Here is a 25,253-nt window from a genome sequence, read left to right as displayed (position 1 = left end):
GAGCACTTTTTTTGTCTTGAAATTTGATCACCATGGGAAACACCCTTACACTCTCTGATGCATTGCTTTGCTCCAAACTGATAGGCAGTCCATCACTCCACCTACTCGACCTGTTTAAAGAGGAAACATGACAACTCAACCCTACAGACAGACTCTGAATGTAAATGTCAGTCACTTGTCGCTGTAGTCAAAGCCTTTACTTTTGGACACCATGACATACACCTGCATTGCTGTTATCTTACTAAGCATCATAAGCTCCTACAATGCCAGTGGCAAACTTTTAGTTTTTCTAATTGATGGACTCCGTTATGACTACCTCAATAATCTGGACAATTTTCCTGGGTTCCGACAGATTGTGGAAAATGGAGTGAAAGTGGATTACATGACTCCAGAGTTCCCCAGTCTGTCTTATCCAAACTACTACTCACTCATGACAGGTAAGCACTATTCCATAATTTCCTGTTACCTATACTTGGGAATGCATATCTTTTTTATCATTCTTCTTTATGATAAAATCACTAATCTGATTCTGATTTATTAGTCTATTGGGCACTGCAGTTGATACATGGCTGCGGTTAATACATGTTTTATTTCAATTGGCATTTGGCAATTGGCAACACTGTACGGCAGTTTATACACAATGCGGCTAATACACAGGAAATTACTGTATTCTATGAGGTGAAGAAATAAAGGTGCTGTGTACTTTTTAAAAATATCTTCAAAACATTGAAAATGACCTAGGAATAGCAACAGATTGTGAAGTAACAACTGTTTTGATGTAATGTCAAAAATGCCTATGCCCTGTTTTCTGTCATTGCCATTGATGTTACCGGTAGTATGTATTAAACACAGTACAAGTCAATGGAAACCTGTTATGTGGCTGCATTCAAGACAACTAATCCATTTACACTAAAGCTCTTTTAAGCAAATAAAAACAAACATTGAGTCATGCCTCGGAGCTTTCATATTTTCCCTTTCATCAGGCCGGAACACTGAAGTGCACCAGATGACTGGGAACTACATGTGGGACGTGGACTCAAATACGGAATTCCTGATTGGTGGCAACGCAGACAGCCGCTTGCCTCTGTGGTGGAATGGATCGGAGCCGATCTGGGTGACCATGGAGAAACTGGGCAAGAGGGTCTACATGTACTACTGGCCAGGTCAGTGCACTGAGCTCTGCTGGGCAAGAGGGTCTACATGTACTACTGGCCAGGTCAGTGCACTGAGCTCTGCTGGGCAAGAGGGTCTACATGTACTACTGGCCAGGTCAGTGTGCACTGAGCTCTGCTGGGCAAGAGGGTCTACATGTACTACTGGCCAGGTCAGTGCACTGAGCTCTGCTGGGCAAGAGGGTCTACATGTACTACTGGCCAGGTCAGTGCACTGAGCTCTGCTGGTGGAGACATGATCCATCACGGCTGAGATTAGAGTACAGGCAAAGTGTCCCATCATGATTAAGTTGTAATAAGTATTGTTATAAACATTCCCAGAGTAATCACATCTCTTTAACAAATCCTTACTGTAGCACTTGCATGTCTTTATGTGGGGTATGAAAATTATGTTTCAGGGTGTGAAGTCGAGATTCTAGGAGTGAGACCATCTCTCTGTGAACCGTACCAACCAAACGCAAATGAAGGGAACTTGACAGATGCCATGGAACGTGCCCTTGACGCGCTAAAGTACTGTGTTCTATCCTGGTTCATCTGATCCAATCTTTAATGTGACAATATGCTGAATATTATTTTTTACATTCCACTTATTCCACATTCCATGCAAAACAAAAAAGGCATTCTCAAACTTATTGTCATTATACTTTTGGGTATGATAGCTCAACGAAACACATGTTCATATTTTTTTCATGGCTAGCACATCGCAAAACATGATAAAGGTATGATCTTATCAGTGTCCACATGATTTCACATGGCAGGCTGGCAGACAGAGTTTGCTACTATGCAGCATGCAGTAATTCCTATCAGCCTGAAAATGTTGCTTAACTGTGTTTGCTTTAGTGATGGCAAAGCTGACATGGCTGCCGTGTATTATGAGAGGGTGGACGCAGTGGGTCATTTCTTTGGGCCTCATTCACTTCAGACCGCAGGAACGGTTGTTGGTCTGGATGGCGCCATGCAATTTCTCAACCAAAGGGTCATGGTGAGAATCCCATATTGTGTATCCCAGTTATGAATGCATAGTATTATTGGTACAATATCAGCATCAGCAGATACATTCATTGGCTATCAAATTAGGATTGTTAAAGTTACATGTATACATCAAGTATATATCTTGAGTAGAATTAAAGGCAATGTGCCTGCAGCAACAAACATACCATCACAATAAGAGCAAATATTTAATTCTAGAACAGGAAAGAAATAAGGAAATAAAAAAGAGATTTGTAACACATATATCGACATTGGCAATTGGCCAAAATGAGTTTGGAAATATCAGCAGATATCCAATATCGTGCATCCTTAATTCCAGTCACATATCCTTGTATTCTGACACATCTACACAACAATACTGAAATGATCTCAGATTGATACAGATTTAAGCAAGATGCAAAAATTAAAGAAGCTAAACTGACACATGCACTAATGCATTGGGGGTCGTGTTGCAGGCAAAAAACATGAGCAAAATCTTGAACATCGTCATGTTCTCTGATCACGGCATGTCTGAGATCGCAAACCTCATTGAGCTGGACAAACACATCAACCTGTCCGATGTCATCAAGGTGCTGGACATTGGTCCTGTCGTGAGCCTGTGGCCCAAACAAGAAAAGTTTGAAGAGGTGAGATCCTCTTTTTGGCTGTATTCTCATTTACAACGCATGATGACAGAAAGGTGTGAACAATGAATATTTGTTTTTCTGTTTCCTACAACCATTTTCTATCTGCTGTTTTTATGTCCATAAAATTCATATGGATACTGACCTCCCCTCACCCCAGATATTCACTGCTCTTAGTGCTGTGGAAAATATGACAACCTACCGCATAAGTGACATCCCTGATCGATTCCATTACAAGGAGGGGAGGTTTGTTTCAACTCTGACCCTTGTAGCCAAACCAGGCTGGATCATCACTCCTGTAAGTTATTATTGTACCGTTGTCTGAGTGTTCATTTAAAGGGGAACTTGGCAACTATTTCAACGTAATAAACCCATTTAGAAATCATTTGGATGGTTAAATGACCTGTTCCGGTGAAAATGGTGACTTTCCCCGATGCGCCCGATGCGCCTAGCGTCCTCAGGCGGAAAACCAACCTTGCAACATTGAGACTACCATCCCGGAAAGAGAAGTGAGAAACAAGAAACTCGTTTTAAGTCGTGTTTCTTACCTTGTCCATCCACATAGTTCTGCCAAACTTATGCTAACCGTTCGCTAGCTTGTAAACAAATCCATGTGCTTTATCGTTACCTTTTCCCATATTGAAATAGCATAATGTGCAACTTCTCCAGCAGAGGGGGAAATCCTGCCAAGTTTCCCCTTTAATGTAATTTAACTAATTAGTTAACTGTCCTGATTTCTGTCCTCATACTTCACTACTTATCAAAGTGGAGAAACAGGCTCAACTCAGCACTGTTCTAACTGTGTGTGTGTGTGTGTGTCTGTGTGTGTGTGGAAATGAATAATAAGGAAATACATTATGTAAAGACAAAGGTGGGAATGTGGGGAACTCCAGGAATGAGGAAACTATAGGCATCTACAGTATACGCCCAGTTATGTTAGTCAAAACTATTTAACCATGATAATTAGGTCCGGTGCAAAACTGCTTTTGATTGCAAGTTAAAGTTGCTTGTTTGTTTGCATGCTGTAGCATCGTCATGGTTGGGACTCTCTATTCACACATTTATGTGTAGTCAAAAATATACAATAGAGTCTTCTGTCTTTCTGTCTTCTTACTTGAATTCAGTATATTTTTGCTCATTAAGTTACTTTTTTTCAGACCATATCAGCCCTGCCTTTCCAGCCAAATGCCACGGGAGGCAGGAAATATGGAGCACATGGCTACGACAATGAACTTGTTGAGATGAGAGGGTTCTTTGTAGCAAAAGGGCCAGGTAAGGGACTCGGGACTCTGAAACCAATGTTGCCATTGCTTCTCTAAAAAGTTCACTTCTCTTCACAGCACTTCACTTCACTTCACAAGATTAGTTACATTCCTCTTTGTCACTCTCTCAGCATAAACCCATATCATAATAAGGAAGATATACAGTTCTCTTTTGATGCTCTTTAGTAAAGTACAAAGCCAACAGCAAAGTTGGTGAAAACCAATGCAAAGAATGTTGTGCAAGCACAAGGGTTTTCAACTAGTGGTACGCAGCCCACTGGTGATCTATGAAAGCATTGCTGGTGGCCCCTAACCATGCATTAACTAATGTAACCTCCTTCCACTGCGGGGATCACTACAGTATGTTCTATTCAGGTCCTTAGGTTGCCTCCTTAGCCAGAGTAATGGTTAAGGGGTCACAGTAATCTTAAACATGTGATCCCATAAAACCATAAAATGAACCATGAAATCAGCACCTATTTTAGCTTGCAAAATGAAAAATAAGACCAATAGTTCTTTTTGTCAAGCTGATAATTCAGTTTTTTTGTTCAACAGATTTCAAAAGCAACTTCAGTGCTGGACCAATCAGATCCGTAGATGCCTATAACGTCATGTGTCATACCCTTGGGATTGATCCGCTCCCCAATAATGGCTCATTCGACCGCGTGAGGGCCATGCTGAGAGAGCCGTCCAGTACAGCGGTCCTAGTAACCCAGCACAGCTGTCTCCTGGTCTTGATAGGACTGTTTATATGTGTACATGTGTCACCTTACTGAAATCCATCCCCATTACGTTTTACCTGCATTTACCTCAATGCCACACTGACAATAGTAAACGAGCCTGAAAAGAATGCAATGTGCATCTACTGCCTGAATTTTGGGTCAACGATACACGGGACACCGAAACACCGGGGCACATGAAATTTAGTGGGTATGTAGCCCCACTAGACTTTTACGGAAAAAAATTGTAAACGGAAAAAAATTGTTTGGTCCCTGGGGGCCAAACCCCCCCCATCCCATGAGGACCCCAACGATTGGCCTACCTTTCCTTCTCAAACTACGTTGAAATTGCATCTTTAACAGCCCAATTTTCAAAATTTCCCAGGGGAGAAACCCCCGGACCCCCATAAAAAATAAAATTAAAAAAATGCTGGACTAAAGCCCCGGATCTTTTGCACTCCTAGTGACGCCCCTGTTATGGGAGAACATTTTTACATGTTACAAATATTTTAAGTGCATTCATTGTAAATCAGCAGATTAGTAAGCATGCCAAAGGTGTTGTATTCATTGTAAGTCAACAGACTGAGCTGTCAGACATGGAGGTGAGAAACCGGACAGAGGTTAAGAACCAGACAAGGGGCCGAGGAGTGGAAAGTAGCACCATGAAGCAGAAGTGCTAAATTTCAGAACAGAGAAGTTAAAGGCGAGAATCAACAGGAAAGGGAATGACCATATACGGCCAAGAAAAAGGGAGATAGACCATGTGTGGCCCAGGACGGAATGAGACCCTAGCACGTCATTCCACCACACATGGTAAGAATGCAATTAGGAATAAAAGTCTCACATTTCAGCAGATTGGAAAGTACTGTAAAGCCTAAATCACACAACAATAAGACATAAGCTGTTCACATTTTTAAATGTATGAACAGGGAAAGGTTTCCACCATTATAATGGGTTCAACTCAATTCTGAATGGCTGAGCAGCATTCTGGTGACGTCTCACCGTCTCAGCACTTCCCAGGCGCCGCTGCATCTGCATCGCTGGTACTCATCATCCTATTGCCTGACAGTTCAGTCTAGACATTGTTTGGATTGTATTCTCACTGCAATATGGTGAATAAAAGATCAATCATGTTAAAAATATTATTAAAAATGACTATCAGCTGATATATTGGTTATCAGTTTTTGAATAACTCAAATATCATAATCGGTAGGTTATCAGCCTTCAAAATCCCATATTGGTCAGGCTCTATAGGAGATGGAGACAAATTGACATACACACACCAAATGCACACACACACACATACACGTCGACACAATTAGACACACACAAACACGCACGCGCTCAAGCACACAGTCACACACACACAGGCGCACACACATACAAGCACACAAAAGTTGCAAGAGCAGGAGATGGAGACGTACTGTCAAGGGGAAAGGGGAACTCTGAATAATGGGAATAATGTTATCGTCACAGTTGGTGAAAGTACTGTATACAAATATAATCTTTATTAATAAATAGGCTCACAAGGCAGTTGATTAGTCACCAGATAAAAGAAAAAAAAAAGAAATGAAAGAAAAAAAGAGAACCACAAGGGTAGGGACTGGGGAACCTCAGCGTGGGCCAATAGGAAGACTAAGATTAGGCCAGGTCTTTCTAACAAACGTGGTCTGGCGCACACTGAATAACACGTTTAGGTGCTGGGAAAATAGCCTACACACTCGGGTGATACGTGGAAGAGTTCATCCTACACACTCACACAAATGTGACACAGCAATTAAGAGTTCATCCTACACACACTGCCGTTGGTATTGGGCTACTGGAGTGGGAACACTAGACATGTGGAGATGTCAACAGACCACCACACAATCTCAAAGGTAGAGAGAGTTTGCTAGGAAGAACCAGGACCGCTACATTATCAGATATCAATATCAGATGTGCCTATTTGAGACCTATCCATGCAGACTCCATGCTTTAATTGTGACCAAATGTGCATCTACTAAATGCTGACTTGAAGGTGGTTATTAGTTATGCAAAGGCTTATTTTTCATTATATCTTTTTTAATGAATTAGAAATCTGCTTTCACTTTGAGAGGGCATTTGTAAATTATTGTAAGAAAAAAAAAATGATCAAGATTCCATTTATAAAGACAGTAAAAGGGAAAATATCTAAGGGGGGGGGGGGGGGTGAATACTTTTTTATAGGCACTTGTTCACTTTTTTTCACATAGCATATTGCAAAACATGATGAACATAAGGTGTTATCAGTATACAAAAGATTGTGGACACTGATAACATGTTGTTGTTGCTCCTGTGCTTGCTTTAGTAATGGCCAAGCTGAACTGGCTCCTGTGCTTGCTTTAGTAATGGCCAAGGTGACATGGCTCCTGTGCCTGCTTTAGTAATGGCCAAGCTGACATGGCTCCTGTGTATTATGAGAAGGTGGACGCAGTGGGTAATTTCTTTGGGCCCGAGTCACCTGAGACTGCAGGAACGGTTCTTGGTCTGGATGCCTCTCTGCTGGAATAAAAAGTGGAAATTACTGATTTAATCAATCAACCAATCTAAAGTTAATGGTACTGTGTAGTGAACGTTTTAGATCCGTGATCAATGGTATGTGTGTGTGTGTACACCCCATATTTCTCTCAGCCCTGCTGCAGTATGACTCCCCAGCCAGGTGGACCTTGTTGCCATGGAGATGAACATTGTGCGCTTCTGTGTGTGTGTGCCGAGGGCATAAGCCCTCGGCACACACACACAGAAGCGCACAATGTTCATAAGCCCTGCGGAGCCCTGCGGAGCCCTGCGGAGCTGTGCGCGCGAGCGGCTGCTGTGTCCGAGGACGAGGGCCGGGCACTGGGCCAGGGCGTGTGGGTGCTCATGTTCCTGCACGCTCCCGGTTCGGTGAGGGCTGTGTGGCATGTGGGCATCTACAAAGGATCATGGTGGGAAGTTTTAGTCTCTCTCTCTCCTCCAAGACCTATAGGCTGTTGTAAGGAGCTAAATTAAATTAAATTAAATTCTAACTGCATGCTTGTCATTAATAGCATTTAGGCCTTCAAAACGTGTTTATGGAGTGTGATGTAGCTGCCTTTCTAAACATATTGGATACACTTCATTATAGGCCTAAGGAAGCAGCAGTGGAAAATGAAGGGCAGCCATACCGCTTCCAAGACATTGTGTATGAAGTGTAGGCACCACGTTTTAAGGTGCTACATGAACTTAATAGCCTATCCAAAGTTCTGACTGCTTTCTTTTAAGATACTTCAAGATTTTTACTTAAGTTATATGCTTATAGATTACTTTTACTTTTAATGAAGTCATTTTCTAATCAAATATTTGTACGTCTGCTCAAGTGTGAGTTTCGGATACTTTATACAACTCTGGTTGTGACACAAAAGGTCCCTCAGGTTTAATAAAGTATTTCTTATCTTATTTCTCATCTCATGCTAGAGCACTGTACCATGGAGACACATTGACACTCCCTGATGTGTTGCTTTGCTCCAAACTGAAAGGCAGTCTGTCACTCCACCTAGTCGGCCTGTTTAAAGAGGAAACATGACAACTCAACCCTACAGACAAACTCTGAATGTAGATGTCAGTCAACTACTAAACTAAAGCCTTTACTTTTGGACACCATGACATACACCTGCATTGCTGTTATCTTACTGAGCATCATAAGCTCCTACAATGCCAAACTTTGGCAAACTTTTAGTTTTTCTAATTGATGGACTCCGCTATGACTTCCTCAATAATCTGGACAATTTGCCTGGGTTCTGACAGATTGTGGAAAATGGAGTGAAAGTGGATTACATGACTCCAGAGTTCCCCAGTCTGTCATATCCAAACTACTACTCACTCATGACAGGTAAAGACTATTCCGTCATTTCCTGTTACTTATAGCTAACTTGAGAATGCATTTTTTTTCATTCTTCTTTAGGATAAAATGAGATTCTGATTTATTGAGCTATCGGCGGCTGTGGTTACAGTAATACATGGTTTTGTTTTTTTAATTTGCATAAAACATTGTCCAGCAGTTTATACAGTTTATACGGCTAATACACAGGAAATTACTGTATTCTACTGTAGGAGGTGAAGAATTAAAGGTGCCATGTGAAGTTTTTAAAAAAAATATGCAAAACATCGAACAATTACTGTACCTAAGTATGCAGTGTCATACATCTCTAACAAATCACACCGTTTGAAAATCAGTAGAAAATTGAGCTATTTAAAAAGTATGCACCATTGAAACACAATGTTATGAGTGAGCGAGCTGACTGTGGTGGTGATTAGCCGCCAGGTGTGGACATTGACCTCCATTGGCCAGCAGCATGGACGAGACATCTATCCTTTATTATGTATATGATAGGGCCTGAGAGTGACTTTCTTCTTCAGTTAGTTTTTTTTTTTTTGCAAACGGACTGCTTACCACCATCTGCTGGACTGAAGTGTGATGGCAAGTGTACCCTGTAGCCTCGTTCTGGCCGCCGGGTGAATAAGGCGAATTAGACAGAAGGAAGTATTTGTAGCTGCCTCCAACACACGTGAATCACGACAATACTCCACATCATGACATACCCTATACCATATCTCACAATTGGTATGGGGTACTTTCCATAAGATCATCTCTCAATGTAAGTCAAACCAGCTAATAGGCTAACTGAAATAAAACCATCCCAATCTCTAAGTATGTTGAAGGGTATGTAATGACGTGGGGTCATGTGATGATGGGCATGTGATGATGTGTATAGTACCCTGGATCCATGAAATAACTGGCCTTTAAAAATAAAAATCTGCCTGCTTCTATGGGAATTTAACATAGAGGTATGAATACTTATGCACCTAGGGTATTTTAATAAAGAACATTTATCTATTTACGATACATTATTTATTCACAAAGACAATTGGTGGGATTTTTCCTCATGGAATAGAATAGAATAGAATTCTTTAATGTCATTGCACAGAATACAACGGAATTGGATGGCTGTTCTCTTGGTGCTTATAGATTAAAAAAAATAGAGTTCTAAAATAATATAAGACAATACAAAACATACATGTCCAGCTGTTCACAGACAGACCCCCTCTCTACCCTCCCATTATCCCCACATACATTCACATACATTCTCCAGTGCATGTGACAGTGAGGTAGAATGGGAAAAGTGCAAAAAGTGCATACAGTCTGACACACAGAGGGGCTCAGTCTCTAAGTGACCGTGTGTGAGGGTGACTGGAAGTGTTCAGTGTCCGTATTGCGGTGGGGTAAAAACTGTTTTTGAATCTGTTTGTGTGTGTTTTGATGGACATGAAGCGTTTGCAACATATGATGACCGGGGTGTGAGGGGAGATCTGCAGATCTGGTGAGACAGCGGGAACTGAAGATGTCCTGCAGGGAAGGCAGTGCACAGCTGGTGATTTTTTGGGCGGTATTGATAATTCTTTGTACGGCATTCTTGTCCGCTGCTGAGCAGCTGGTATACCAGGTGGAAATGTAGTAGGCCAGCACACTTTCAATGGAGCAGCGGTAGAAGGACACCAGCAGTTTCTCCTCCAGGTGATGGGTGGGGGTGCAGCCGTAAGTGTAGAGAGAATACAGCAGGGGACTCAATACACAGCCTTGGGGGGAGCTAGTGCTGAGTGTGAGTTGGGATGAGCTGTGTTGGCCTATTCTCATTGTTTGAGGTCGGTTGGTCAGGAAGTCCATAATCCATTGGCAGATGGATGAGGAGAGTCCCAGGTTGGTGAGTTTGGTGACAAGTCTTTCTGGAATTATGGTGTTAAATGCAGAGCTGAAGTCTACAAAGACCATCCTCACATAGCTCCCCTGGTGTTAAAGGTGGGACAGTTCACTGTGGAGAGCAGTGCTGATGGCATCTTCTGTAGACCTTCTTGCTCTGTATGCAAACTGGTGTGGATCAATGGTGGGTGGGAGGCTGGCTAGGATTTTTAATTAAGGCATTAAGATCCATTTGCAAAAGATACTTTTTTTTATCCCTCTTTTTAGTCAACTTTAGCATGGGGCTGAATACTTTTTATAGGCACTGTAGACTTTAGACTGCGCTTTAGACCATCATGATAGAGCACTAATTTATACCCAGGAGCTTCCATGTCTTTTATTTCACCAGGCCGATACACTGAAGTGCACCAGATGACTTCGAACAAGATGTGGGACATGGACTCGAATATGGAATTCATTATTGGCGACGAATTATTCCAATATAGCAACTTGTCTCTGTGGTGGGACGGAGCAGAGCCAATCTGGGTGACCATGGAGAAACTGGGCAAGAGGGTCTACATGTACTACTGGCCAGGTCAGTGCACTGAGCTCTGCTGGGCAAGAGGGTCTACATGTACTACTGGCCAGGTCAGTGCACTGAGCTCTGCTGGGCAAGAGGGTCTACATGTACTACTGGCCAGGTCAGTGCACTGAGCTCTGCTGGTGGAGACATGATCCATCATGGCTGAGATTAGAGTACAGGCAAAGTGTCCCATCATGATTAAGTTGTAATAAGTATTTTTTATGATTCTAAAATTAATTCATGGACTCCTCATTATGTATGAAATTTACTTTCAAAGTGATAAACCAGCAGTTAGTGCATTATTTATATATATAATATATTATATATATAATATTATATAATATTTGTATAGTTATTGTGCAGTGGTGCAAACTCAATCACCTTCAACTAAACACTTCAAAGACCAAGGAGATGGTGGTGGATTTCCGCAGGTCTAAGCCCGCTCTGCTACCAGTCTCCATTGATGGGGTCAATGTGGAGGTGGTAAGCACCTACAAGTATCTGGGTCTCCACCTGGACAATAAACTGGACTGGTCAGCCAACACTGATGCACTCTACAAGAAAGGACAGAGCAGGCTGTACTTCCTGAGGAGGCTGCGGACACAATTCATGTGTGTGCAGCAAGCTCCTCAGGATGTTCTATCAGTCTGTTGTGGCCAGCGCCCTTTTCTATGCAGTGGTATGCTGGGGAGGAAGCACAAAGAAGAAGGATGCTGGGCGACTTGACCAGCTGGTAAAGATGGCTGGCTCTGTAGTGGGAGCTGAACTGGAGTGCATCACTTCAATATCTGACAAAAGGACCCTAAACAAACTGATCAACATCTTGGACAATGAATGTCATCCACTCTACAACACTATCAAAAACCAAAAGAGCTTGATCAGCTGGAGACTTTGCTCACTGACAGCATGGAATAATCTTCAATGTAACATGAAAATTAACTCTCTACTTTCCTATAATGAATTAAAATCTGTCATCACAAACCTTCCTATGTCAAATTGTATCTTTTTAAGTAAATGTTATTTTATTATTGTTATTTTATTATTAATATTTAATATTTTTTTATTTTCCCCTTTTCTCCTCTATAATGTTCTTGTTTACCACACAATTATATACTATATCACTTGTTATTTCATTGTACTGTAATCTTGGCTTCACTGGAAATGAGTACTACCCTCAATAACCCTAGGTTGAACAGTTGAAATCATTTATGACAGACAAATAGACCATCACAATAAGAGCAAATACTGTATTTAATTCTAGTACAGTAAAGATCCGTAGAGGAAATAAAAATTGGATTTGTAACACAAATGAATCGGCATTGGCAATTGGCCAAAATAAGTTTGAAAATATTGGCAGAAATGAATGAAGCAAGACGCAAAAATGAAAGAAGCTAAACTGACACATGCACTAATGCATATTGGGGGTCGTGTTGCAGGCAAAAAACATGAGCAATGTCCTGAACGTCGTCCTGTTCTCTGATCACGGCATGTTAGAGATCACAAACCTCATTGAGCTGGACAAACACATTAACTTGTCCGATGTCATCAAGGTGCTGGAAGTTGGTCCTGTCGTGAGCCTGTGGCCCAAACAAGAAGAGGTGAGATCCTCTTTTTGGCTGTATTCTCATTTACAACTCATAGTGAGAGAATGGTGTGAACGTAATAAAGATCTCTCCATATTTGTATTCCTGTTTCCTACACCATTAACTGCTATTTTTATGTGCATAATATTCATTTGGATACTCCCCCCCCCCCCCCCCCCAAGATATTCACTGCTCTTAGTGCAGTGGAAAATATGACAACATGCCGCAGAAGTGACATCCCTGATCGATTCCATTACAAGGAAGGGAGGTTTGTTTCAACTCTGATCCTTGTAGCCAAACCAGGCACGGTCATCACTGCTGTAAGTTTCTTTGAGTGTTCATTTAATGTAATTTAATTACTGTAACTAATGAATTGATTAACTGTCCTTATTTCTGTCCTCATACTTCACTTCACTTCTTACCAAAGGGGAGAAACAGGCTGAACTTAGTACTACTGTCTGTGTGTGTAAATAAATAATAAGGATATACATTATGGAAAGACAGAGGTGGGAAAAGGGGAATGAGGAAACTAAGTAGGCCCAATTTTAGTTAAAACTATTTAAACCTTGCATTATGATCATTTAATCAGTTGCGAAACTGGTGTTGATGGCAAGTGAAATATGCTTGTTTGTTTGCATAATGCCTGTAAAGTTATTCCTCATGGTTAGGAGGTCTCTCTATTCACACATTCACGTGTAGGCTAGTCATGCTCCTGTTCCTTCTAAAACATACAAAAACATACATACTGTTAGCATTTTGCAATGTTTTTCTATGTCTTTTTTACTTGAATTCAGTATCTTTTTGCTTATTAAAGGTTGTATCAGCGATGGCGGGGTAACATCACTTCTGTTGACGTTCAAACAAAACAGAGAGCTAGCTCGCTACTCCCTCCCCCTCCCTCCCATGCAATTGAAACCCTCGTGAACGGGCATCGCGTCGGTTATTGGTTGGAACACTTTATTTTGCCTTTGAGTGGTTGGCATTCAGATAGCTCTTCAGATTAGACCAAAACGGTATGAGTCAGTGCTGTGTTGAGTACAATGTGACAAATGGACAGTGTATACCAGTAAATTCATTATTTCTGTTTAACCACAACACATTGACAATGGAGATTAGTCAGTTTATTATGTAGTTACACCAAGAACAAACAACGCAACACAAGAAACAAACACAACATATCTCTACAAATAGTGGCTTACAGAGTTATGTGTTTTTTCATCTGACATTATTTGGTTTGAAACCTGTCTGTAACAGACTCATCATACATTTAAAATACATCTGCTCGGACCACTGGGCCAATGGATGTATCTGTTGGTGTTTTGGTTAGGGTAGTGCTGTGCCTTTATACTTTTGGCAGGCGGTACTACAAGGATTTGGCACAGTTCGGTGTGTTTGACAACAACTAATTTATTTGCATGCTTTTCTACAAAATTTCAAAGGTGCCTGACAAGATAGGGACAATACATTTAAAGGAAATCATCTATATAGTACATGCATTCTGTGTCACTGAAAACATCTATAGTACATGCATTCTGTGTCAGTGAAAACATCTATAGTACATGCATTATATGTCACTGAAAACATCTATAGTACATGCGCATTCTGTGTCACTGAAAACATCTATAGTACATGCATTCTGTGTCACTAAAAGGTCATGCAATGAACTATATCACATCTGGGCCATTTGCAGACAGAGAGGTCTCTCGGTTTGCGACTCGGTTTGTGTTATCAAAACAAATTTCGTTCTTAGAATGTAGAGAGCGTTCAGGGTGTTCATCCAAAAGTTGACACTTGGTGTGAAAGGTGATCCTTTAGAGCAGTGTTTCTTAACTGGTGGGTCAGGACCCAAAAGTGGGTCGCGGAACCGTTCTGGTGGGTCGTGGAGCTTTTAAAATGCTCACTTTATCAGATCTAATATCAAACCTTTATTTTGATAGACTTTATTTGTATGTCAGTCATTGCCATGGACATATACAATGTTTAGCCTATGTGACAGGTCATGTTAAACATCATTTTAGCGGTAAATGCAAGTAGGTTACAACCCTGAATAAATTGAGACACTATGGGACAGAAACCTCAGTGTGCAGTGTTCACTGAATTGCTGGTAAATGAGAGAAGATGCCACATGGAAACAAAGCACCCCTGTCAAAGATAAACCTGTCGAGTAGGCTACTTTAAAAGGTGACATATTGGGAGTTGAAGACTTCACAAATGTAATGCCAAACACCAGCATGTTCCAAACAAGTAGGCCTACAGGCACTTTGCGTGTCTTACCATGTAGCTCACCGTATTCGGCTTGATTGCTAAAAAAATATATGGGTCGCACACACACACACACACACACACAGGCACATACACATGGGTCGCAACTTAATAAACATGGGAAATTGTGGGTCCCAAAGCAAGAACCACTGCTTTAGAGAACAGTATACCAAACCCAGTAATCACATCAAGACACCTGCACAATAACCCCATCTGCAGAACCTGCTAATGTGGAGCCACAACACACAACAGTGTTTTGGTTTGTGAAAGGTGCAACTTATGGTGCGCAATGAGTTTCCCCTTGTAGGATAATAAAGGTCACCTTGACCCTGACTTAACCAACTGTGTTGTCAAAGGTAGTTAGTTACAATGCATATCATGTCTGAATGCCTGAAGAATTAAAAATGTTTTCCAGTAAGGTTATTATTATGCGTGTAGGCGAACAAACAGTCCTAGCAAAACCAGGAGACAGCTGTGCTTGGCTATACTGAAGGACTCATTCAGCATGGCCCGCACGCGGTCGAATGAGCCGTTATTGGGGAGCGGCTCAATCCCGAGAGTGTAACACATCACATTGTAGACATCTACTGCTCTGATTGGTCCAGCACTAAAGTTGCTTTTGAAATCTGTTGAGGAAAAGAGCAAAATAATCAGCTTGAAAAAAATAGAAGTCACTATACACAAGGACATTGGGCCATTTCTTAGCAATTTACTTGTTAAAAAATGCCCTTATTTGATATGCTTTCTTTAGGTCTTGTGGGATCTAATAAAATGTATATTTAGAGGCGTCTTTGAACAGTCTTAATTACTATGATTGAACTTCATGCAGGGCCATAACACAATCAGTGAAAGTGAGGAGACGTATTCATACACATCTGCACAGACAGTCATGTCACAGCTTCCCTTGCCTGGACCTTTGGCTACAAAGAACCCTCTCATCTCAACTAGTTCATTGTCGTAGCCATGGTTATAATATGTCCTGTCTTCATCTGCACTAGGCAGGACAGGCATGGCAGACATGCTCTGAAAATAAAGGAAGTTGGACTCTAGTGACAAATGGAATTGATGCAGTTGCTATTATAGCCTCTAGTGGCAAGGTTGTTGAATTGCCACAAACTGAACACCACTTCATTTCCAAGCATGTAGTTAAACTACGGTGGCCCTCTAGCTGCATTGATGCTGTAATGACACTTTACTTGACAGTATCGACATAAGAGTGACATGACACTGTCATGAACGTGTCATAAACAAGTCATAAACGTTTATGACATAATGCTTCTGTCATTGTCATTCGGTTTTTGTCATAACAAGTTAGGGTTAGGGTTAGGATTAGAGGTTAGGATTAGGGTTAGGGTTAGAGTTCATGTGTCATGACAGTGTCATGTCACTCTTATGTCGATACTGTCAAGTAAAGTGTTACCCATTGTTTTGAATACTTTATTCCATATGTGGTAATGGATTACCTTATATTTTACACGCTGTGAGGAATAGGAGTATGACTGCATACAGTATGAATGTTTGGAGTAGAAACAACTTGCCTATACTCTACTCTCAACCATGATAAATCCCTTCATTCATATACACAGATAAACAAGCAGCTTTTAAATGCAGCTTTTAAGCAAGTTTTGACACCTGATTAAACCATAAAACAACAACGTTTAGTCTGTGCTAGGGTACAAAGACACATTTTCAGGTTATAGAGTGTGTATTGCTGTGAAAGCCAGAGTTGCCACCTAGTTTTTGCATCTAATTTAAAACACTGCAGAGCATGTTTGTCCACGTTCCTTGATAGATAACATAGGAGACATTTAAGATAAGAGTGACAAAGAGGAATGTAACTAATCTTGTGAAGTGAAGTGCTGTGAAGAGAAGTGAACTTTTTAGAGAAGCAATGGCAACATGGGTTTCAGACTCCCGAGTCCCTTACCTGGCCCTTTTGCTACAAAGAACCCTCTCATCTCAACAAGTTCATTGTCGTAGCCATGTGCTCCATATTTCCTGCCTCCCGTGGCATTTGGCTGGAAAGGCAGGGCGGATATGGTCTGAAAAAAAGTAACTTAATGAGCAAAAATACACTGAATTCAAGTAAGAAGACAGAAAAGTGTAGTAAAATGCTAACTCTATTGTTTATTTTTGACTACACGTAAATGTGTGAATAGAGTGAGTCCCAACCATGACGATGCTACAGCATATGCAAACAAACAAGCAACTTTAACTTGCCATCAAAACCAGTTTTGCACCTGGCCTAATTATCATGGTTAAAGCGATGGTTCGGAGTAATTTCACCCTAGGGTCCTTTGCACCATGACCCCGAGCCAAACACCCTCCCAGAACCTGTTTTCCCTTGGTCGAACCCTGGTCGAGTAGCGCTGTCAGAAACTAATGAGTTTCTGCAGGCGTAATGGAACCAACTTTTATCTCGTAAATTACCCCACTAATAATGCCCTGAATGGTACGAAACTTCTACAGTATGTTCTTTACTCATAAAACGAGGCATTGAAAAGTTTGTAGATACACCAGGAATTTATTTAAATAACACTTGCCTGATGGATGCTACTATCTGCTACGATACCGCTGCGTCGACGTTACTTTCGTGATTTGGGAAAAGCCCGTAAAAGTCCTGGCAGGAAGCATGCATAAGGATGTAGATGCAGGAATGCACTAATATTTTGTTCGTAGTACCAGTTTGCAACAATTATTAGTTAACACTAAGTTGTAAACACTTCGGAAAAAAATATATTAAAAAACTGGATATACCAAAAAACATTGATGTAATCGCTTCCTGCGATTAACCTCAGGACAGTTAACTAATTAGTTAAATTACATTAAAGGGAAACTTGGCAGGATTTGCCCCTCTGCTGGAGAAGTTGCGCATTATGCTATTTCAATGTGGGAAAAGGTAACGATAAAGCACATGGATTTGTTTACAAGCTAGCAAACGGTTAGCATGAGTTTGGCAGAACTATGTGGATGTAACAAGGTAAGAAACACCATTTAAAACAAAGGAAGTTTGACCCTGACTGTCAAAAAGGCATAGCATATATACCAGGTAGGTGGTACGGTCAGCATAAATCAGTAAGTCATGATGTAGACAGTGGCTGAGAAGAATGACGTGTCCACGGTGATGACTCTGTGAACTGTATCTACAGAGGCTATGGCGATTACTCCTGGACTTCTAATCTAAGCACAGGACAGACCGTGTCTGCTTGTTTGCTCCATGGCTGTCCCCTTCTAATATGAGCCCTTGTGGAGCCACCCTACGAGAAGAGGATGCCTTTGGAGGTGCTAAGAGGGGGGGGGGGTAAAGTTTAATTATGGCTAAAGGGATGATGGGGGTGTTGCCTCAGACCAAATTTGCCATGTTTATGTAGACAAGGCAAACAACAGCACATATCACAGACTTTATGAATAAGATCTTTAACCAAAAAACACTGATCACAATTGCTATACTCCCCCACTCATCAGACATTCAAATAGAACTTCAGACAAAAATAAAATGGCATGTGGTAAATTGGCAATAGCCTATATTGATAACACTTTATAATAACTACACACAATTCATCATTTATTAAGCCTTTGTTACTTAACCTTTGTTAGTTAATGTTTTGTTCATCATTAGTAATTTATTGTTCATACATAATTTATCATCAGTAAAGCATTTGTTCACACAGTTATAAATAGTTTGTTCATAGTAAATAAGCCTATATCTAAAATATGTTTATACATTATTGTTAATACTTAATAAATGATGCAATAATATGTTTTTGATTAAGTAATATTTCCATTATTTAACAGTTGTTACATACACATGCACTAATGATTACTTAGGGTGAGGATACATATTTTATAAACCACTTCCTAATACTATAATTCATAATTAATTCAGGAGTTACAAGTGGTTAGTTAATGATATTTTGTGAGCTCATCTAAAGTGAGGACGGTTTATGCCTTGCAACACATTTACAAATGAGTTATAAAGTTTACACTTGCATTTATTCATTTAGCCGAAACTTTCACCCAAAGCGACTTAGACATGTCAATGAAATTAAAGGGCAAGGCCACATTAGTGGACGCCAGGGCTCGAACCCCCTACTTTATGGGTTACTGCATATTAACCCTGCTCCCTATCTACTACACTACCTCTGCCCAGAGGCATTACAACAGTCAATTCAAAAATATAATATAGATATGCGTGTTTACTATGAACAAACCATTTTTAACTGTGTGTAAACATGATTTACAGATGAGAATTAATGTAGGAATAATGCTTTACAAACAAAGAATACAGCATTTAAGAATAGTTTACAGATGTTTAATAAATGCTTAACGTGTGTAGTAGAAGAAAACAGAAAGTCTTGCATAGTTGTAGAGGTTTCTATCTGGACAAAGGTAGTGTAGTGGATAAGTAGCTGGACTAGCATGCAGTAGCCTGAAAAGTTGGGGGTTCAATTCCCGGCTTTCACTGTTATGTCAATGGCCTTCAATTTAATTGACATGTGTACATCGCTTGTCTAATAAACAGTGTTGGGAGTAACGGCGTTTAAGTATAACGGCGTTACTAACGCGTTAATTTGTCAATAACGGAGTAATCTAATTAATTACTTTTTACAACGTTACAACGCCGTTAACGTTACTGGACGTTAAATGCGGTGCGTTACTTTGCATTGATTGAATAAACTGTGTAATCCGAACGCACCCCTGGCTCACAGCTAGGAGGTGGGTTAATAACGACGTAAGCGATTAGGATTGGCTAAGGCAGAGTCATGTTTCATGATAGCCAATCAGAGCCAGTGTTTTTACACACTAGACCTCTCCAGAATATATCCCGCCTCCTAACTTCCGTATCCATCCAACTTCCGGGCGTGGATTGTCTATGGGAAATAACATGGCGTTTTGAAAGATCGTACCTGTCAAACTCTGTAGGTGACAAAGTAGAAAAAGCTGCTGGGCAGATTGGCCTACACACTTCTGCCATCTAGTTTCCACTGGATTTTTTGATTTTCGGTGCCGTTTGAGTAGTATAGTCTATAGTATACTACTTAAACGGCACCGACAATCAAAAAATCCAGTGGAAACTATATGGCAGAAGTGTGTAGGCCAATCTGCCCACCAGTTTTTTCAACTTCGCTACCTACAGATGTTTTACCGGTATGATATTTCGAAACGCCATGTTATTCCCCATAGACAATCCACGCCCGGAAGTTGGATGGATACGGAAGTTACGGAGGCGGGACTTATTCTGGAGAGGTCTCTTGCCAGCACACGCGCCACACACACGCAACAGCTAAAGTAGAGATTCGATGAAACAGCAGAGGTCAGGAGCAATCCGATGAAAAGTTGGCATTTTCAAGGTGGAGATATAAGCACTACTTAAAATTCATTGTGGTCAAAGGCAAGAACGTGCATGTAATGTGTACATTATGTCCAGGAGCGAAGACTTTGTCGACATCCGTTGTAAGCAACTCTAATTTAATGAGGCATCTCACACACGCTAGTGGCCAAAAACATCGATAGCCCCCCCTCCACCAGAGATGATAGCTCGCCATTGACTAGCAAAGAAGGACTCGGAGCAATGTCCTCCAAGCAGCAAAAGCTAGATCTTTCTGCCTCACAACAAAAACCTATGACACAGGCTGAAGTCAACCGTAGGTCTGTCGATGTACAATTTCCCCTTGGGGATCAATAAAGTATCTATCTATCTATCTATCTATCTATCTAATAAATATCGAAAGTTATGTAGCCTACAAACACCTGTCTGTTCTACTAATTTCAACTGGCTTTTCAAAACTGCTCAAAAAATCCAAATTCTTTGACATAGCAACTTTTTTTTTTAACAGTAACGCAAATAGTTACTTTCCCGAGTTACTCTTATCATAGAGTAATTCAGTTACTAACTCAGTTAATTTTTGAAACAAGTAGTGAGTAACTATAACTAATTACTTTTTTAAAGTAACGTTCCCAACACTGCTAATAAATGAATGAATGTGAATGTAATCTTTACAACTCATTTGAAAATGTGTTGCAAGGCATAGAAAGTCCTCACTTTAGATACGCTCACAAAATATCATTAACTAACCACTTGTAACTCCTGAGTTAATCATGAATTATAGTTTTAGGACGTGGTTTATAAAATATGTATCCTCACCCTAACTAATCATTAGTGCATGTGTATGTAACAACTGTTAAATATTTGAAATATTACTTCATCAACAAAGTATTAACAATAATTCATAAACATATTTTAGATATAGGCTTATTTACTATGAACAAACCATTTATAACTGTGTGTACAAATACTTTATTTATGAGAATTAACATAGGAACAATGCTTTACAAATGATGAACAAAGCATTTTGTAATAGTTTGCAAATGGTTTATAATAAGAAAATGATTTCATTTATAAGTGGTTGTTTCATTACTTATTAAGTATAAATCATGTACTTTTTTGGATAGGCTTATTTACTATGAACAAATGTATAACTGTGTGAACAAATGCTTTACTGATGATAAATTATGTATGGACAAGAAATTACTAATGATGAACAAACCATTAACTAATAAGTAACAAAGGCTTAATAAATTATGAATTGTGTGTAGTTATTATAAAGTGTTACCCTATATTTAACAGAAACCCTTTATTTTCCATTTTACTACAAAGAACAGGTGATACTACAGATACGCCAAATTTGGTTTGTAGGCCATCTTAAAACTCAAAACAACAACAAACGATCACAACAAGAACATGTCAAAGAAATAGAAGTGTCTTGTAGTCTATAGGATTCCGTGTTTTAATGAATGAATGTGCCCTCCATCTGCCAAGGTTTTGTAATAGCATACCTGTCTGGTCATCTCCACAATTCTTGCCAGACCAGCAGGTGTCACTGTTAGAGTGCAAATGCTGGGGAATGCTGTGCCCCTCTACCTTTCCCACACTTGTGTCAGACTGGATGTGGCGCAGGCCAGATCAGAGTAAAAATAACAACAAATGTCTTTGAAGAGCATTTTTTGTCTTCTGAGCATGGCCTAAAGAAAAACATGGAGGAAAAAGCCACTAAGCAACTGTACACACATTCAGTGGCACTAAAAACTCATGCAACGAGCCCTGTGGTGTCTGGGTCCAGCGCAGACAGCGAGCTCTGTGAATTGATGACTCAGACAAATGTGTGTGTCTATTGTTCAACAAAGATCTTTTTGTCTGGGAGGAAAGTTTGTGTTTTTCATGTGTTAGAGAATAATAGTGATAAGATTGGACGTCTGTGTTATTTGCTGAGCCTATACTTGGATAACCAGACTGCAATCACATTCGTGAAACATTGGGCAGATAGAGTTGGAGACATGAAGTATGATTGTATACTCGAGTATGAGGGTATGATCTCACTCTTTCACTCAAAATAGAAATTCTGAAGCGTATGTTCAGAGCATGTTCATGTCAAGCCAAGTCTCTTGACATGAAATCATGCACACACACTCTCTCTCTCTCTCTCTCACTCTATCATTCACACACATACACACTTATTCTCACACCAATCACAGTTCAAAAGTTCTGACACCAATTTTATAATCTGCACAGACTGATCCCTCTGTCCAGGAAGATAATACCCATGCACAGACATGAACAGTAACATTCCGATATGGTTTAGTACTGCTACATCTTGTCTTTCTACTTGTTTCTTACCGCAAAGATTACTGAATAATCACACCTCTCTCACACTGTGTGTGTAACTGCAAGACCAATATTCAGCTAATATTCAACACAGCAGATGTGTAAAAGAGTGTATAACTGTGTACAAGGGGGCAATTGAACCAGTCTTATCAAAGGTAGTTACATTTTATCTTGTGTGTGTATGCATGTTACCAGAAGACAATCGAGAGTTGAATGGGCAAAAGTCTAGTGCGACTGCACCACCACAGAATTCTAAAACACAAACTTTGTGTCAACATCTTTCAAATCAGAAAGTGCTAAGTTCAAGGTCAATATTTTTCAAATACAGTCACATGAGCTATTATTTTGAGTTCATCAGTGCACATCACAGTGTTAGTGATGGGTGCACATTACAGTGTTGGGTGCAGACAGATTACTCACATGGTTTGGAAGTACAAAAGTAAGGGAAATCCATCATTCAGAATCAAACACTATCAATTGCAATGTGAATACAGTATTATTACATTCAAAGCATGGTTCCTTGGCATATTTTAACAAAAAGTAGCAAAAGCTGATTTTTTTTCATACATTCACAGAATACATACATCAACAATGAATACAATAAGGTAGAGGCTCAAGGTCGATCAAACATGTTGTTGTTTTTTTTTGGCAAAATCCTCTTGATGTCATATTACTTTTAATATTAATTGGACATTTAATATTACCTAATTTCAGTGTATTTGTAGTAATTACAGGTAGACCCATCAATTGTTTACTATCTGCAACAAATTCAACTTAAATTTAGAGCACTACATTTTAAAGTGCTACAAATAATTAAGCATCAAAAATTATGCACCTGAGTTTTGGGGTGTTTTGTGATCTTCCACGTGCACATTTCACAAAACTACACACAAAACAGCTGTTTCCCAGCGTGAGTTTTCCCCCCATTCAGTACCCTGACAGCCCTGTCCCAGAAAATCTAGTTACAAACTGCCAAAGTATGGTTACTGAGCTACAAAATAACATGTTTGCTTTAGCTCAAAGAGCCTTTCAGAATACTGAAACTATGGGCTCTATCATGATGGTCTAAAGCGCAGTTAAAAATCTATAATCATCACGACGCAAAGCTTATTCCTATCATAAACTCGAGTTTTTCGCCATGCCAGTCTCTTTTTTTTGAGCAACGCTCAAAGCAATAAACGACCTACGGAGGGGTTGTCTAAAAATCGCTATTGTACATAAAACGCATTACGCCACTGACCAAGAGAAACCTGGTCAGAAATCCATGGCGAGTTGTTTATATGTTATTTGCATTATCAACAGTGATATGGGCAGGTGCACAACGCACCGTGCTTCTCTCATCCACGAACGTGCACCAGCGCACATCCATGCAAAACAAATTACACGATTACAATGGGAAACATAATTAGAATAAAGATATTATGACATACATCTCACAATGAATAGTTATTCACCATCATTTGCAAATTGGTGATGACGGATAAAAGTGATTAGGCAAGAGGCGAGAGGTAAATATGAAGCACAGCTGAAGATGCACTGTCACGAAATGCAATCAACTCCTCTGGAGTATAAACATTTTTTATTCAGTCATTCGAACATTATTGGGGTAAGTGTTAGCCTGGCGGGCCATCCTATATCATTGAAATGTATAGTCTGGAATCGAACCATTCACCTCGCTTAATCCAAGGGGCGGGCAGAGAATTGTCTTTCAAACTGCCTAGGCATGCAATAGGCCAGCATTACGACCATATCCGTATCCGGTCGGCAAAACGGCAAATACATCCTTCTTCGAAAGGAATGACTTAAGTGCATTGTGTTGCTCAACTTTCAAAGAAAAGCATAAGTCCAACTCCTCCAAAGTTGACGACAACGCCGATTCAAACAACCGCTCTTCGTTCGCCATAGCCACCTTCCTTGTTGTTCACCGTCGCAGGACTGTCGTTATCCTGTTAAGCCCGCCTTAAGACTCTCTAACAAAATAGAGCGCTGTGATTGGATGACGTCCACGGCGTCAGCCAATAGAAATCCCAGTGGTTTGATACTAGACGTACAGGCTGAGCAAATTAATTTGCCGCTGCTAGGGTGCGTCTAGATTTCTAGGCTAGGTAAGTGTTGCTTTTTCCAGCCTATGCTTTTGATGGTAACCCATTGTCAGTCAATAGTGAAAGTAATTACCTGTGTATAACTGTTTTGTCGTTGATTGACACCAAGGTGAAGTTAGTTTCACTTTGCCAATGAGTTAAATAATAGACGAGTGCAAATGTGTGTAGGCTATACTCTGCTAGGTTTTAGTAAAGCATGGTTTAGTGGAATAACTGTTCCATACGGTCTCGCGTGCAGATTCCTTCAAATACGCCACTGACTATCAAAATACTGATGCGCTGTTTGAAGTTGCACTGCTTGCTGTTAAAGGGAATAACAGATGTCATTCTCATTGGTTTAAATGATGTTACGCCCAAAACACACTCATGACTTGAAATCCTTATTGCGCCATCCGCCCGACGAAACGAAATGACGAAATGATAACGAAAACACTTCCAATGTGAACTGGACATCCCACTTAATGTAAATAAGCTTTTCGCCAGTGACCATGTGTTTTAGACTACGATAATAGGGCCCTATGTGTATAGAGGAGTGCAATGACTAAATATTGTAGATATGCTTTTAGCTGCTAAATGGGGGG

At 40.3% G+C, this 25,253-nt stretch overlaps 1 protein-coding gene across 1 annotated transcript; it reads left to right on the top strand.

The window, feature by feature from the left end:
* Window positions 1-138: 138 nt before the first annotated feature.
* Window positions 139-5,932, top strand: LOC143132354 (glycerophosphocholine cholinephosphodiesterase ENPP6-like). Its single transcript, XM_076291807.1, has 8 exons — window positions 139-437; window positions 984-1,163; window positions 1,571-1,682; window positions 2,013-2,154; window positions 2,618-2,788; window positions 2,946-3,083; window positions 3,943-4,057; window positions 4,603-5,932. The coding sequence occupies exons 1-8, from the start codon at window positions 212-214 to the stop codon at window positions 4,821-4,823; spliced, it is 1,305 nt and encodes a 434-aa protein (XP_076147922.1). The 5' UTR covers window positions 139-211; the 3' UTR covers window positions 4,824-5,932.
* Window positions 5,933-25,253: the final 19,321 nt, after the last annotated feature.

This window comes from Alosa pseudoharengus, unplaced genomic scaffold (genome assembly GCF_046254945.1).
Source record: "Alosa pseudoharengus isolate Yale_2024_CS ecotype anadromous, Long Island Sound unplaced genomic scaffold, YU_APseudo_1.1 YU_APseudo_1.1_scf_19, whole genome shotgun sequence".
Classification (NCBI taxonomy): domain Eukaryota; kingdom Metazoa; phylum Chordata; class Actinopteri; order Clupeiformes; family Clupeidae; genus Alosa; species Alosa pseudoharengus.
The sequence above is the reverse complement of the archived record's forward strand: the minus strand, read 5'-3'. Positions and strand labels throughout refer to the sequence as shown.